This window comes from Sphaeramia orbicularis, chromosome 22 (genome assembly GCF_902148855.1).
Source record: "Sphaeramia orbicularis chromosome 22, fSphaOr1.1, whole genome shotgun sequence".
NCBI classification, from domain to species: domain Eukaryota; kingdom Metazoa; phylum Chordata; class Actinopteri; order Kurtiformes; family Apogonidae; genus Sphaeramia; species Sphaeramia orbicularis.
The window spans coordinates 18,505,624-18,522,297 of record NC_043978.1 but is presented as its reverse complement, the minus strand read 5'-3'; the positions used below and the strand labels follow the sequence as shown (position 1 = coordinate 18,522,297).

At 36.1% G+C, this 16,674-nt stretch overlaps 1 protein-coding gene across 3 annotated transcripts; it reads right to left on the bottom strand.

The window, feature by feature from the left end:
- Positions 1-6,300: 6,300 nt before the first annotated feature.
- Positions 6,301-16,287, bottom strand: eif5 (eukaryotic translation initiation factor 5). Of its 3 annotated transcripts, none has more exons than XM_030126998.1 (12): positions 16,183-16,287; positions 15,377-15,604; positions 12,917-13,196; positions 12,066-12,147; positions 11,671-11,843; positions 11,089-11,200; positions 10,871-11,001; positions 9,110-9,271; positions 8,340-8,501; positions 8,056-8,220; positions 7,694-7,834; positions 6,301-6,712 (listed from the first exon to the last, which is right to left on the bottom strand). In XM_030126998.1, the coding sequence occupies exons 3-12, from the start codon at positions 12,986-12,988 to the stop codon at positions 6,614-6,616; spliced, it is 1,299 nt and encodes a 432-aa protein (XP_029982858.1). In that variant the 5' UTR covers positions 12,989-13,196; positions 15,377-15,604; positions 16,183-16,287; the 3' UTR covers positions 6,301-6,613. The 3 variants fall into 3 exon arrangements, with proteins under 3 accessions (XP_029982858.1, XP_029982859.1, XP_029982860.1); XM_030126999.1 differs by having other exon boundaries at positions 16,178-16,265; XM_030127000.1 differs by lacking the exon at positions 16,183-16,287 and adding an exon at positions 15,781-16,005.
- Positions 16,288-16,674: the final 387 nt, after the last annotated feature.

The following is a 16,674-nucleotide window of genomic DNA, read 5'->3' as shown; positions in this document are numbered from 1 at the left end:
CCAAAAATGGCTACTCAGCGGCTGGGCTGGATTAGGACGCGTTCACTGACTCCCCGCAGCTCCGACACCAAATATTCAACTCTTTTCTATAACAAAAAAAATACCCAAGTAAAATCAAAAATAACTTTTATATTAAATAAGAAAGACGATAAATGTCCCCACGCAAGACCATAGAGCGTGTCAGTTTTTACATTTAATCTGTAGTTACAATTTGGATCTCTGTAGCATTTCTATTAGTCAAAAGGATGGTGTATTCTTACCAGTTGTACTTAACGAATCATAATCATATTGCTGACGTTATTCTTTAGGGCCTATTTTTCATTCATTGCATGAATTTGGAAGGATTGTTATTTTATCATACTTCTTATTTAAAGACATGTGCGATTCCCATTGTGCAACATTGTTTATTGTTTCTCGGTTTGTTGTTACTACAGTTTTTATTGCTAATTCACATTATTTGGTCACATGTAGAGAAACATGTAGCTTACTGAAAGTATAATGTAGAAACGTCTACTATTACTGCTAGTCTTTTATTGGCTACCTCATGAAAAGCATATTTTTGCGCTTTTTTTGTGAGTATTTGATACTGCACAAAAAATCAGAATGCATAAAAATCTGTGTTACTGCTAATCATCTATGTATACCGGGCTATGATAATTCAACACAAAATAATTATTTTGCATGCAGTATATTGAAAATAATCTTTTTTTTTTTTTTGATCAGTTTTTGTATTTGTTTTCATTGTGCATCTCAGAAGTACAATACAAAAGAAAAAGAAATTAACATTTTATAATACAAGATTCTGTGACACAAAGTATAAACCCTCGCCCCCAGAACCAGTGGCGACCCCCATACCAACCCAATCTGGATCTCAGAATACAAAAACCAACTAATAAAGACAAATAAAGACAAGTACATGTATATTGATGAAAGAAAATATAATTTACAGATATAAACAGAATAGTGATCAGAAGAGTCATAGACAATTATGTTGCACCTTTTCTTTAACCATAAAATAAATACCATCCCACATACTAAGCGTTTTTCGACTGGCTGCATGCATCCGGGCCACTGACCTCTCCATCACAACTAATCTATTTTTTTCATCTAAAAACTACATTATATGTATTGTCTGCTTCAGCTCATTTTAATCATTTTTTAACAAAAACAATAAACATAATATTAGGTTTCACAAACAAGACTTTCGATAATGTGATTCTACTGTTTTTTACATGTGTAGTAAGGTGGTTTTTGGGGTCCAAAGATAACATATTTCTCTAATCTCAGATTTAAAAACGTGAGGATGTAATCAAATCATTTCTGTAAGCTATTATAAGAGAGTACCTATTGTATATTACTATGGACAGTGTTTATAAGTGTTTTTTAGAACTTTTATGTGGTAAAATATCAAAAACAGAGTTAAATTGTCTGAAAGTGTGAATACAATGCATAAAGGCTTGATATAAATCTGAAGAAAAAAATCTATCACATGTATAGAAATCTGTAATTCAGTTCTCTTTGTACATAAATGTCAGTTCTGATCTCTACGACCCAGATGTTACTTGTTATAATTTTAATATCACGTATTTAAAACAAAAAACACTCAGCTATAATCATGTAATGCACTGTTGCCAGTTGGAGATAACTGACATTTTTACAATGTACTTTAATGTTATCATCGAAAAAATAATGTCTTAATATGTTGCTGCAGATCAGTGGCTGGTTAATAACATACTGGCTGTGAAAAGGTTATTTTTCATCTGATTTATCTGCTTTTTTGTGTAAAACTATTGGACTAATATCATTATGAATGAAATGATCAACACAATAATTTAAGTCCATGTTTTCATTACCCGTTTACAGACAAACAGAAAGAAACCCTTCAGATTTATACTTTAGGATAGTAGAGTGCAGACAGTTTTGACAATTTCATGGGGAAAAAGTGAAAAAGAAACTTTGCTCTGTGGAATAAAACTTTTCCAAGGTCATACTGGACAGTTTGACTTGTAAACCAGAGATAAATATGTTTCTGTTTCAGAGGATTTTGTATACATCAGGTCTGTATTCATTATTTAATTTTGACTATTGTTTTGCTTTTAATCCCTGTTTTTTTATGCTGTACATATTTAGTAAAGCAATTTGGGAGTTTTGATTGTGAAAAAATAAATTCTGCTCACTTCGTTTACATATAATCTGATAAGAATTAATAATCACATGTACAATTAGACAGGTGTTTTAGAGTTTTTGAGGATGTTGTCTAACTCTGAGTTTTAAGTAATTTTTTTTTATTTATTAGGTTTTCATTTTTAATCTGTTAAAAAAGATTTGTCATTTATATTTGTTTTATTTTATTCTGTTATTGTATTGCTTATTATTGTTTTGTATGAATTCTTTAATTTTGTTTGAATATTTCATTTGAAAATTTTTAAATCATATTATTTATTAGAATTATTTTTAATTCTTCAAATACATTGTTATTATTGCTTTTTACAAAAAAAAAAATAAAATTCACTATTAATTTAGCAGTTTGAGCATTATAGCTACTTGTTCCTCTAAATCATCTCATGTCTGGTTATAAATAAAGTTCTAGTTGATGATATTTATTGCATTTAATGAGGAGTTTAGTCGTTTCTTTTAATATCATGTGTCCTCAAACTTTCTGTTGTTTTTCTGGTGAAGTGTTGCTGCTCATATTTCCCACAGTCCCTGAAGGCAGCCTCAGGGTCCAGCTGAGCGGGTGGAGGTTCTGAGAAACCGGTTTCACTCCAGTCCCATTGGACCAACCGGCACAGAGCTGTCATCACCATCATCATCATCATCATCATCATCATCATCATCATTAATTGAAATGAACTTTACATGAAAATAACTGAATTATAAAAGTGTCTGAACAGTGACGAATGCAGATTAAAATATTTTCTCATGGGAAAATTTAAGCTTTTAATTTATTTTCAACATTTAATAACCAATTTTTTTTCCGTAAAAGTGCCACAAGTAAAAGTAACTTCCCTCAAAAACCTAAACTGCTAAAAAGCATCTACTGATCTAAAATATTCAGTAACTTCTGAACCACTAAATCTATCAATACATGTAAATAATTCAGGTAAAATGCAGTTTCTCAGGTTCAGATATGACCCATTTGAATGTTCACAGACTTCATAGATCTGCAGCATTGATCCACCACTGAAACCCATGTAGTCTGACAAATAAAAGTGGTTGTAGACACTTGTTTTATGTTCAGTTATTGATATATTTTGCCTAAAAAGTCAATTTTCTCTCAACTTTCTCTGTTTTGATATAATATTTGAAATTATGCTGAGCTTTTATGAACATCTACATAATAGGTACATTAAATATAGGAAAATACCTGATTAGTACTGAAAAAAAAAAAGCAAAATGTAGAGGATAATATTATAATAAATGGTGATAAATCACTCTGGAAAGGCTGTTTATAGAGAAAATATCATTTGGAACTCACCACTAATACTATCTTTAAGGGTTAAGCGCAAAAATTTTTACATAAAATTAACTTGAGATTAGACTTATTTCACAGATTTGCTTAGTATATTTATATGTATCTGACAACTAATTTAAGACTCAATTACTTGCAATAAATACAGTAGTGGAATGTTTGCTGTAGAAGTATCAGTAGCATAAAATATTCATACTAATGTACCTCAGAAATGATCACAAACTGTTTTTGGTGAAGTTAGCTTGTATTCCAACAATGTTTTTCATATTATTTGTTGTATTTTCCTGCTGTGACCTTCAACGTCAGGCTTTGTCAACAGAAAACAGCTATTTTTAAATGAGAAAAATCCCATCTTGTCTTTAAATACATTGAGTTTAACAGCGTCTCCTTCAGATTCACCTTAAGAACCAAGAAAAACATGCTTTGGCATCTGCAGTTCAACCTTTGACAAAACAAAATATGACAAAACCAACTAATTCAGCCTCGAGTCATGGTTTGGCCTCTGATGTCGTCCTTTAGGAAAAATGACATGATGAGTAATAGAACAACATAGACTCTGTCAGGTCGCCCGAAAAATTTTAGGAGAAAATGACTTTTAAATGAAGAACAGCCTCATTTCCATGATCATACAAACCTACACGTTTAAGTGAATTACTGTATGAAAACTGAACATTTTGTCAGGTCATTTTCATTCCAAGTTATTACAATCCATTAATAAGCGACTTTCTAAGGAACATATTAGCTAAAAACTGGGAAAAAGTAGAATGTTTTTAGTCAAATAACAATAATAATAATAAAAAAAGTCATTTAAACACGTTTCCACAAACCTGATGTTAATATATTTTTTTCATTTATTCCTTATTAATCTGAGCTTCTGGATCTCTTTACTTGTGAATTTCATTACAGTAATATTGCAACGATGTAAATTGATCAGGGGTGAAAACATAATGAAAATGCAAACCCCCTCAGATGGTCCAGGAATACAATCCCTAATGAGGAGAATGTCTAATATTCTGTTTCTAAAATGTATTTTTACAGTTGGTATTTGCAGGATAAAGGGGAAAATCATGATCTATTGTGTTCTCAAAATAGATTTCATGATTAACTGAGGAGGATGCATGTTTTAAATTAATATCCATGACTTTTCCAGTTTTAACTTTATTCCATGACTTTTCTCAGGAAAATCAGATAAGTTCTGTGACCGCTCCAAGTTTTCTATTACCGTGGGAACCCTGTTTGTGTACAGGTTTAATGGATGTCAAAGGTTCTCAAGTTGGAGCACTAAAGTTAAGTGTTTCCTTTTGTCAACGTTCTAGAAATTATCAACATATTCAGAGTAAACAAAGCCCACATGCATTAACCTTATGTAACAACTGGTTATAGTTGTAGTTCTTGTACAGCAGGGGTGTCGAACTCATTTTAGTTCAGGGACACATACAGCCAAATATGATATGAAGTGGGCCGGACCAGTAAAATAAAATAAATAATAGGATAACAACTTATAAATCATGTCAACTCCAAAGTTTTGTTCATGTTTTTGACTGACAAAAGTACAATTCCGTAATGAAACTGTTTACATCTACCAACTGTACTTGAATGTAACATGAACAAATATGAACGTCCTGAAAATTCTTACGAAAAATAAGTGCAATGTTAACAATATTACGCCTTATCATTTATACACATGCATTACAACTTACAGATCACAGTGGATCTACAAATACACACATTTATTAACAGGCAGAATATTGGTACAATTCCATTTATTTCTCTAAAACATTTCAGGTTATTCACAAAAAGGCTAGTCTGCAAATGTGAACATTTTCGTGTTATTTTACTTTTTTACACAAAAACAAAGAGGAAAATTTGCAGTTTTCATTATTTACAGGTTAATATGATAATATTTTACTGGTTTGACCTAAAATGATTTTAACATCGATTGTTAGTATCTTGGGTGTAATTTTTGTATTTCACAAATTCATCCCACGGGCCAGATTGGACCTTTTGGCGGGCCAGTTTTGGCCCTCAGACTGCATGTTTGACACCTGTGTTGTACAGTGTGTTAACTACAGGGTTGTCAAACATACGGCCTATGGGCTAAAACCAGCCCTCTGTAAGGTTCAATCCGGCCCATGGGATTAATTGCCAGTTTAGAAGAAAATTAGTCGAGGGTGTCATTGAATCTTGACAAATCGTTTCAATGATAAAAGTTAAATGCCATATTTTTCTTTTCCAGATGCCTTGCTAAATATTTTGTGCCTTTCTAGATCTACTGATGTGGAAGTTGCAACGCATGTGTAAAGGATAAACTGAGGCATAATATTGTTAAACTTGCACATATTTTTCCTGAAACGCAATTTGTACATATTTATTATCAGTCATCCATCCAAACTAAGGTTAATTATGGTGTCCCACAGGGCACCATACTGGATCAATTTTTTTTACTCTGCACATTCTGCCATTAGGTAACATGAGGAAAACAATCTCCAAATATCCACCGTTATGTTGATGAGTTATATTTATACACTTAACACTAGATTTATAGAAGAAATTTCAGGTTGTTCATGTTTGTTGACGCTATTCCCATTTTTTGGTGAAATTATAGTTTGTAAATGTAAACTGTTTCATAATGTAATGTTACTTTTTTGGACTAAAACAAAAAGAAAACATTGGACTTGCCATTATTTCTTAGTCATTACAATATGATTTTACTGGTCCGGCCCACTTAAGGTCACATTGGGCTGAATGTGGCCCCTGAAAAAATGAGTTTAACACCCATGATTTCAGAAGAACATAAGGTTTGCCCAATTAAACTTACCAGAGGCGTGTGATGGATAGCAAAACATTCATTCTTTATTGACTGGAAAAATACAGGGGATCAAAAAAAATGTGCAGTCAAATGATCCCAAAACACCCATGATTAAAATCCCCAAAGCGACTTCATTTCACCAACTGAATACATCTCAAAAGTACAGAGTTAATGTGCAGCAAGTAAAGCGCTATGTTAAGTCATGCCACGAAGCAGAGGGTGGGGTGGGGGGGTGGGGTAAAGGAGGGGGAAGAGGCCAGCCATTTAGATCATACAGGGCATTGAGAGTCACAACACAACAAAAGCATCGTCGTCTTCTTTATCCGAGTCTCTCAGATTGCATCGATGTCAATGTCGTCCTCTTCTTTTTCAGGCGTGTCTGGTTTCACAGTCTCCACTTTGAGTTTGTCGGCGGAGGACGAGTAAACCACCTGAGGAGACAAAACGGCCGCAGCTGCTCAGTAAACGCTTACAGGTGTGGATTAACAGAGCGGAGACGACTGCTCAATGGACACAACAGGCCCAACAGGGTTTATACAGGGTTCAATTCAGGACTACTGAGACCATTGGGAGTGGAATTTAAGACTCAGTTCATGACCAAAATACACAGTCGAAATAAAAAAAAAAAAAAAAGTGCTGTTGAATCAGGAGTTAACGTTTGCACAGAGTGGGTTGTGGCGGGTATGAATTCATGTTTAACCAATATAAGACAGTTTAAGGCCTGACATTCACATTACTGTACTCTACAGATTTGGAGAAAGGCTGCAACCTGCTGGTTAAAGATGGGTATTTACTGAACAACAGGAATTCAACTCCATACCCATTAAAAAGAAGTCTAAACCAATTCGGACAATTTGTAGAACGTAACAAGGAATTAAAGGTAAATGTTTTAATGGAATGGAAATAAAGGACAAAATACTTTTAATGATCCCAATAAAATTAAGTATTCAAAGAATCATACCCAAAAAAGAAAACATTCTCAGGCTGATGTGAATAAAAATGTGGACTTAAGAACATTCCGAAGCTTTTTCAAGAAAGGGGATTTTCTGTAAACTCCAAACGAGAAATGTTTATTCTGCAAAACCTTTTATGGTGCAAACTTCACAATAGCTTATGTTTGAAGAAAAGCAAATAAACCACAACTTTAACAGACATTGATTTAAAACTGGCAAGAAAACTAAAAATTTGTTGGCAGTGCAGAAAATGATTTCAATTTTCTCAATATTCAGAAAGGCGGATTCTTTTTTTTTTTAAACAATGTCCTGACTTCACTATTTGCAGTAATAAAATGAGCTAATGATACTGTATTTTTTCTATATGGGATCATTTAGATCTAGCGCAGGATAAACTGTTCATTATGACTGAATGTTTTTAAGTGTAATCTGAAAAGCTTGAGTTTTTCAATCCGTTACCTCAACGTTCTCGTCCTCCTCCTCCTCCTCTTCCTCGCTGCCCTCGCTCTCTTCCTCAGCCTCCTTCAGCCATTTGACAAAAGGAGCGGCCTTGGCGTGGATCTCTTTGGCAAGTTCCTTGGAGACATATTTCTTAGAAACCTGCAGAAGAAAAACAAAGACGGTTTGGATTAAAGACGAGGGACAGAGAGGACACATCTGGAACAGCTCAACAGTAAAACACACTAAAACCTTTTAACACTACAAGCAGCAGATTCTTTTTAACTTCAGCCACAACCAGCGCCGGTGGGTCTTTCAGCCGTTTAGAATTCTCCGAGTGTGAAAAGTAGGTTAAAGAAAAGTTAAAGCTGCTGCACCCTGACCTTCTCAGCCCAGGCGAATATGACGTCCTCCTCCAGCAGGTCTGCATCGTACAGGTCTTTGAGGATGATGGGAACTCGAGGCAGCAGCTGGACCTGATGCAGCTTCACCACGCATTCAAAACCTCCCAACAGATACTTCTGGGCCTTTTTGTTGTTGTGGCAAAACTGAAAGCAGACAGAAAAACAGATGACGACTTATTTTACAGTCACTATTATGATCTGGGCTTTTATAGTTTCCATCTTTTGTGGAATATCCAATAATCTGACAGCTTGAAACAACTTACTCGGAGGAAGTGGCGTTTATACTTCTTGATCTGGTCACGGATGTTCTCGTTGAAGAGCAGTTCGCTGAGGATGAGGGGGCCCATGGCCTTCACATCCAGACGCTCTGCCTCCGCCAAGATCTCCTTATCGGCCCCGTCGATGGTTCCACTCTCCTTCTTTTGCTAAAGATGGAAACAAAACACATACAAAAGAAGTTTGTTTCTATTCGTGCTCCCAGAACCAAACATTTAGTATTAAGCTTTGAAACTTTCATATGATCTTATATTAGACATTTATATTTTGGTTGATTGTGGATAACTTTCTATAGCAAGAGAATTTCTCAAAACAGCAAAAAATTAAAAGTTCTCTTAATTTATTAACGTCAATAAAATAAAGGTCACTAAACTCCATTTCTGTAAAATGCTGATTAATCCTGAAATGAAGGGGTTCTAGGGGATGCATTTATACGGATCACTTGTCATTAGTCCATTCATTAATCAAAGACTTAATTAAGTTTGGCAGGTTTTGACAAAGCCACATGTCTTAATATTTTTGATAGATTTTATTTTGTAGGGATGTCATTTTAACACCACATCACACTTCCTCATGTCCACATATTCCATCAAAACAACTTCTCTCCCGAAACCATTTTGCACTGCTTTAATCACCATATCGACCTTTAAACAAACCTTACAGCAAAATAATTTCAATGCATTTCACAGACAAAACAGCCTGTAACGATCCCTAAAGAGGGAATGAACTCAGTTAAGCTCCAGATTTGCTGCCTTACTTTGACAAAGTTGTAGAACAGGTTGACTCTCTCCTCTAGAGGTTTCTCTAGATCTTCGCTCAGTGTCAGGTTCTTGGCGTGGTCGCTGATCTCCTCCATTCGGCGTCGCTGTGCCTCCTCTGTGGTCTCCTCCGCCCAGTCCTCGTCATCGTCGTCTCCATCCTGACACACACGGGGAGGTGAAGATGTTACTTAATTGTAGTGGAAAGATAATTTTACAGCCAAATCCAGGAAAATACTGAAAGAATTAGAGGGGTCCTATGTAATTCTGATGGTCCAAACCATAAGCAGTGGCTACCACTGAAATAACTTGGGAAGTCTTATCATCTCTGTGTACCGAGTCCGTGAGGTTACATTCAGACAGGTCTTGATGCACAATTTGGATTTTTTGGTGAAATCTGATTTTTTGTGTGCTCGTTTATATTGCACATTAAATATGACTTCTATCGCTTCTGAGTATGAACTGAATACGACCCTGAAGTGACCCGCATTTGCAAAAGAGGTCCTGATGTAATATGTGACCACGCAGGCACACACTGTGTTTACGGAGGTAAGTGTGGAGGGACACAGAATTGTGACGTTTGTCGCATTTTAATGACGTAAACGTTGGATAAATGCGACCTGGCCGTTCAGACTGAAGTCGCATTGCAAAATATCAGATATGTATCGGATTTAGGACCACATATGAATGTGGCCTGGGTCAGATTTGGAAAATAAATAAATAAAAATTGGATTTGTACTGTTCAAACAGTCTATAATAGATCGGATACAGGTCACATATGGGCAAAAAAAGAAATAAATCAGATTTGAGCCACATTTGCCTGCAGTCTAAACGTAGCCTTACTGAATTAGATGGTTTACGGCATAGTTCTGTTAACTTGGTTCTGTATTAGACAGAAAATAGTCACAGTAAAACCACAAATCACCTGTTTTCTGTGCAGTTTGTGCTGTCAATAGCTGCATTAAAAATCTGTTTGGAATCGGCCAAATAACATCATAACTGTTAAAGTTTAATTTAATTTCACCTTAACTGGATTTGAATACTGCATTTGAACCTTTATACACTTAACGAGTAATTCTGAATGTAATCTGTTCATGCTGAATGATTGTCCCCGTCAGGCAGAATCTGTGCTAGTCATGATTTACTGTAGCAGGTAAGACCATGAATTATGCACAGACTCATCTTCAGATCCGGTTATTTTCACAAGATTTTGTGACCTGATGGTAGCTCATCTACCTCAGATTTCACCTAAAGGTCTCACAGTTTTCCCTATGTATGAGGTCTGGTGGGATCTGGTCATTCACTGACAGAATATCCAGTCATTAAATGTGTCGTTTAACAGGCTGATTCAGTCTTTAGGTCAGAGCTCCTCTCTGTCAAACACTCGTATCTTTTCCAGTCTGTATCTGAGCAAAGTCCAGTCTGACAAGGTTTCAGCTGGTTTATAAATGTATACCCCGCTCAAGCAAACAGACTTGACGTTCAAAGAAGAAACCCAACTTGGTGCTGGCCTCTGCAGGACTGACTGGGATGAACTTTTATGTGTTTTGCTAAAGCAAATAACCCTGACCTGACTGTAGCATCGAACTCTGTGACTGCACAGTTTAAGCATCAGTACTTTGTAATCTAAATCTGTGCGTCAGCAAATAACCCAGTTTAGACCATCACTCAGTGAATGTGAGGACCAGCTCCTCAATCCCAGTCTGACCCATTTGAACTAAAAGGCAACAAATGCAGACCAGGAGCAACAGGAAACTCACCACAGCTTCAGGAGCATCAAAGTTGTCGTGGTTTCCAGCTTCTCCACTTCCAGACCCATTTTCCTTATCCTTCTTACGGTTCTTCTTCTCCTTCTCTTTCTTTGCAGATGCGGACCCACTATCCGTGCTCTCTGGAATTAAAGTGGGAAGTCGTCTTGTCAGTCAGTCTGGGCTTCAGAGCCGTTTCAGTATTTCACTGGGTGGATGACAAATCTCACCTGGTGGGTTTTTGAGGATGAACGTGCAGAGTTTGTGTCTGGTGTCGAGCATGCCGCGATTCCCACAGGCCTTACAGGAAGTACCGATGGTTTGTTTCTTGGGATTGACATGCTGGGGAAGAACAAATAAAACCATTATTACAGGCAGATTCACCTTCATTTGTGATGTAGAGAAGATTTCCCATTTTCAATTTAAATATTGGCATAGCAATGTACCAGCAAAGATCTAGCATCCATATTTTAATTTGCACAGAACTTTACTAGAGATTTAAAGACCAATTTCAATTTAGCAAATCAAACTTTGATATAAACAGAAAATAAGTAAAGAGTTTAATTCATCTACAAACCAGTTTATTATGTATGATGTCTGGCCTGGTAAATACCAAGCACTTTAAATTGTTTGAAGGTTACTCTAGTCTACCCAAAATAAGAAAACAGTCTTGTCCCTTGGACTTATTTTTTTAATCACTCCATCTCAAAAAAGAAGCCACATCCTCGAGTGAAAGTTTAAAGCAGTTTAAGTATAAAGTTTTAAGGTTTGATCTGGCTTTAGAGAAAAACAAAACATAGTGAGATATTTACCAAATCAGTTTCAGGGTTGTCGCACTCGGTACACAGCACAAATTTTCTGATGAACCCATCAAGCATGTCCTGCAACTTGTTCGCCTCGTGGGATCCGTTGACGATGTAACGGTCGTTTTTGGTATCAAACTGGGTCTGAGCACCGAGTTCACAACCAAAAAACTTGGTCGGGTCTGCGGAGGAAAACAAAAATCAGAGGTCACAACTGCATTATCAAGTTTCTTTTGAACAGTGAACCTTTTTTTAAAAAAAAACAAAACATCACAACACCCACACGTTGCCCTTTTGCCAAATTATCTTCAGTATCTCAGTCCTTGTGTACATTTCTGTAATAGAAAAATCTCTTACTGGGCTATTAAAAGTATGACTATAACACAACATTTGGTGTTACTCACATGTTGGAGGCCTGTTTAATGCCTTTGCAACATCAACCATGTTGACAATGACCGTCTTGATTCCATTCCCTTTGCCTTCCACCTGAATGCAAGGAAAGAAAAAACACAATGGGCAATCAAAACTCTCAGCCAGAATGTGAAGGGAAAAAAAAACAAGTAATTATTTCAAATGAATATGTTTACTTGCTATAATACAAACCTAAATCAACAGCCAAATATGTATAGAATTCACACCACCTTCCACAAATAATAAGCATAGGAGTCCAATCCAAAAAGTGGGTATTAGGCTGATTTAAACATTTTATAATATATTCAATACGAACATGTTAGTGACTACTAACAATGCACACACTTAATCCAGTCATTTTTCTCTAACTAATGTGAATCTCTTTCTGCATATTTATACCATGTGAGGGTAAACAGACATTCCCAGGGAAGAAGAGACATGGATGTAGAGAAATCGCAAAGTTCTGGAGTGCAAACAACTTTTTTTGTAGGTAACCATAAAAGATTTTAGAACTGTTGAACATTTTGATGGAAAACAAAGTCAAAATCCACTGGACACAATTAAATCATAACCTAATTGAAAGGTTTAGAAAAAAAGAATCCCTCTGGCAGACTTGACCTTACATAGGCCACCTTCCACATTTCAATAATTTTATAGTCTTATCAAATGTTCTGGAGTGTGTAAGCACATGTGTAATTGGATGATTTTATTTAGTATTCATGTAGACAGACAAGTTGGAATGATTTCGGGTTCAGTTTGTCCATGTAACTGCAGCTCATTACCAAATTCGTTGTTCCCAAATTCTCCCAGAACATCTGTTCATGGTCTGTGAGGGTTTTATTACCTTGGCAATCAGACGGGGCATCTTGTAGCGATAGAACTGGTCTGACACGCTGCGGTTGACGTTGACAGACATTTTGGATGGATGTTAGCACTATCAGTAAGATAAAAGGATCTTGGTTGGGGATTTTTCGGGATCTTCTGTCTGGAAAAGAAGGGATGACATAAACGACTGCAAGCGTGCTCGGTCTCTGACATGAAAAACGCTGTGCCGCTGTGGCCGCAAGCTCCTTGCTTGAAGGCTAGATTTCCACCACACAGGTTCCAACGGCTGCGCAACAGCTCTGAAAGAGGAGAAGAATAATCAATTATTCATAAGGAAAAACAACCACAGCAATGTCATGTGCTGCATGCCTTTTCATAACTTCTAAATTTTTACTACAGGTCATCTTTGAGTTGATATTTTGGTATTATTTTTTACCCCTAAAAACACCAGTAACAAAACCAGTAAAAGAAATTTTAAAAATGGTGGATTGACGGTTTGCCCAAGTTTGCTGCAGGATATTTTGTCCTTTAGTTGCTTTAAGGTTATGATTTGAGGGATAAATATGCCAGCTCTAGACAATATGCAGAAAAGGAGACCAGGTGTTACATGACAGGATCAGATTGTCCTTTAGCGTTGATGCTGATGTAAGCTCTTCTAGGTTTGTATGGTCAAAAATTGAGCTTTTGGATTATTGATAATTTTGCAGTTCTGTTTTTCATTTGACCAGAGCTGTGCATGTAAGTGAGGAGAGATCACCTTTATAAAGGATTTTATCCATTTGTACTGTAATGAATGCATTTTTTGTTGTGCATAGTTATAAACTAAAACTAAGTTTATTTAAGAAAACACTGTACCTGATAGGTTTGTCTTTTGTCACAGTAAAATTTCAATATTTGCGGTTTTTCATAGTTATTACATAGATCACCTTGGAGTTGATGACACTGTGACAATCATTTATTGTTGCCTGAAAGGTTACTGACTAAACATTTACTAATGTAAACACATCTTTGTTACAGCCTCATTTGATTACCCTAGTTACAGTACATGGGGTTTGGACTTTTGCTGCTCAGAATAAAACATTAGAACAAAATAGGACCAAACCAGATGGCATGGCACAATTTAAATATTTAATTTTAATTCTATATTTATACAAATACTTATCAATACCAAATTTCTTATTTTTCTCTTTACATTTCATTTTTCTATCTGTTTTTTTCCTCTACACTTGCTCATTGCATGTTGCTGTTGTAAACTAAAACTTTCCCCATGGTGGAATAAATGAAGTAATCTCTTATTGTAATACAGGTATGGAAAACCAGAGATAATTTTTTTTTTTAGCATTCAAAGTGCTAGATGAGCAGCTTGTATTGAAAGAATTATTTACAACAGTAGTTCCAGGGTTGTAATTATATACACTTAAAGTATATCCACTTTATACAGCTGTATATTTTGACTAAATTTCAGACAAATACTGTTTGCTCATACACAGTGAATTTATCATTTAGATTTTGTTTTTATACGTGAACGATATGCTACATGCTTATATGATGACACAGTAATACACATCTAACCAGTAGTACAAAAAAAATATGCAAAATAAAGGTTCCATATTGACAAGCTACAACATTAAAAAGGCTGTAAAACATTGAATTGTGTTGAAAACTGAATATTTTAACATTCTATAATAACAAGTTTCAAAAACAGCTGTTTTGAATAATGAACGCTTTCATTTTTGACACTTCAAAAGGAAACTTTTCTAATAATACTTGTGAATGGATAACATTTTGAATTCCATTTTTGCTTCTAACAAGTTTGTCTACTTTTATTCAAGTACTGCAGTATACTGCATTCAGAAAATACTGCTGACCAACTCAAATCCAGTAAATATCTGTGTGATCCAACAGAGAGCAGGGCAGTACAGATTAGTCAGCAGAAGGCAAATAAGACCCCAGCACAAAACTGGATGTTTTCCTCACTGTTACAGGCATATATGCACATAACTGGTTTTGTGAAAGCCCTTTGTTTTTCAGCAGGGCCTTTGGCTTTAGCCACATAAGGCCTTCTCTTGTTAATAGGTCACAAACAGGAGGCCTAGCAGCTGCCAAACAAGTCTCCCCCTGCTGACCGCTTTAACACAAACTACCGACTTTACCGGGGTTATTTTCCGACCATGTCTTTGAGATTTGTCCTGAAATGACTCACACGTACCTAATGGTCTAGGATGTATGGGTTTCATAAGGGCAGAAGTCGAGACTATTTCAGGAAGAGGCTAACTAGCTTAGCAGGCTGCTTGGTGCAGAGTGCGTCATACAGTCACTGCACACGAGTGAAGGGACTGGGAGACGCCATTTTGATACAGTTGGATAGAAAACGGGTCATATTGCACAATAACGCTGACTGTCGCTTCATCAACGGGCGTGGAAGCCATTGAACATCACACATGTTATCAAAACATATCAAAAATTGCCTGTAACTCACCGTTTTCGCAAAACAAAGACATAAACACAACGCTGATCGTCCAAGAGCCGCAGTGAACGGTTGTCGATGGCTGGTGCTGGTGTTGTATTGATTGCAGCAGGGGTCCTTAGAGGGTTTTTGCTCTTAAAGATGCACAGTTAAACACTTTCAAGCGTTCAAACAGTGCAGCAGGTGCCAGGCTCAGAGACAGAAGGAGGTTATCCGGAACGTCCTCGGGGTTTGGGGAACCTTTAAGGGAAAAGAAGCGCATTGTTATCCATTCAAACTGCGGACGTTAGCATGTGACAGCAGTATTAAGTTCACTGGGGTCGACCGTTACGTTTATCTTACATGACACGAAAACCAAATAAAGTCTCTACACTCCTTATATTTTCGTTTTCGCTAGCTAGTTTCACATAACGTACCTTAACGTATGAAGATAACATCAGCCAGCTAACTGGCTACTACACGTTACACGTGTTTAATTGCCAGATTCCCCAGAATTATGTTTTTTTGAGCTGGTAAAATCACGTCATTCAACCTCAAGATGAAACAAGTATAGCTAACGTGTAAATTCAGCTTCGACGTTAGTAAGTCTTGTCCGCTGTGAAGCGATATTAATCGCTGATACGGTTACTAGTCCAGGAAATAGTCAGGACCCAGAAGCCAATTGACGCCCCCCGTAGCCGAGGCCGTTACGACATCAAATAATGTCTTTAAATCCGATTACTTAGCTATACTTTCTCTGTAGAAATTTGACCACCGAAGTATAGTCCACGTCGAGACGAGCCGACAGAAGATGTGATGAATATTTTTTCGCACCTTACCTCTCGAATGTTCTGCGAATTACGAAGACTCACGTCGCTTTTACTGACTAACGTAAAGTTACAAATACAACGACTCACATCCGCTAGACTGCCCTGCCAAATTAAAAGTCGCTATCTACGCAATCGTTCGCAAATTTATCCAGAATGATTTCCTCCTGGTTCAACATCACAATAGTAATCTTTAATGTTATTTTTACTTTTGCTAAAAACGAAAACACATAGTATTTATCATATATATGGTTTTGGGTTGATTTATAGAATTTTTGCAATCAGTAAATATTAAATGGCATGTATTTATTATGCTGCATTGCAACACAAATGATGAAATACAAAAATACAAAAAAATATTTCAATCAGTAGAAGTGGTGGAAGTTGCAGAAGTAGTACCTCAAACATATGAACAGTATTAACATATACAAATAATACTAGCAATTCAATAAATACAAAATAAATATTTAAAGCTTAAAACTGCAGTGAATCTTAACATGTATT

Coding starts and splice junctions, on each gene's coding strand:
- eif5 (XM_030126998.1), bottom strand. CDS start 12,988: ATGTCTGTCAACGTCAACCGCAGCGTGTCAGACCAGTTCTATCGCTAC. Junction 12,148..12,916: donor TGCCCCGTCTGATTGCCAAG/GTAATAAAACCC, acceptor CCTTGCATTCAG/GTGGAAGGCAAAGGGAATGG. Junction 9,272..10,870: donor TTGATGCTCCTGAAGCTGTG/GTGAGTTTCCTG, acceptor CGTGTGTGTCAG/GATGGAGACGACGATGACGA.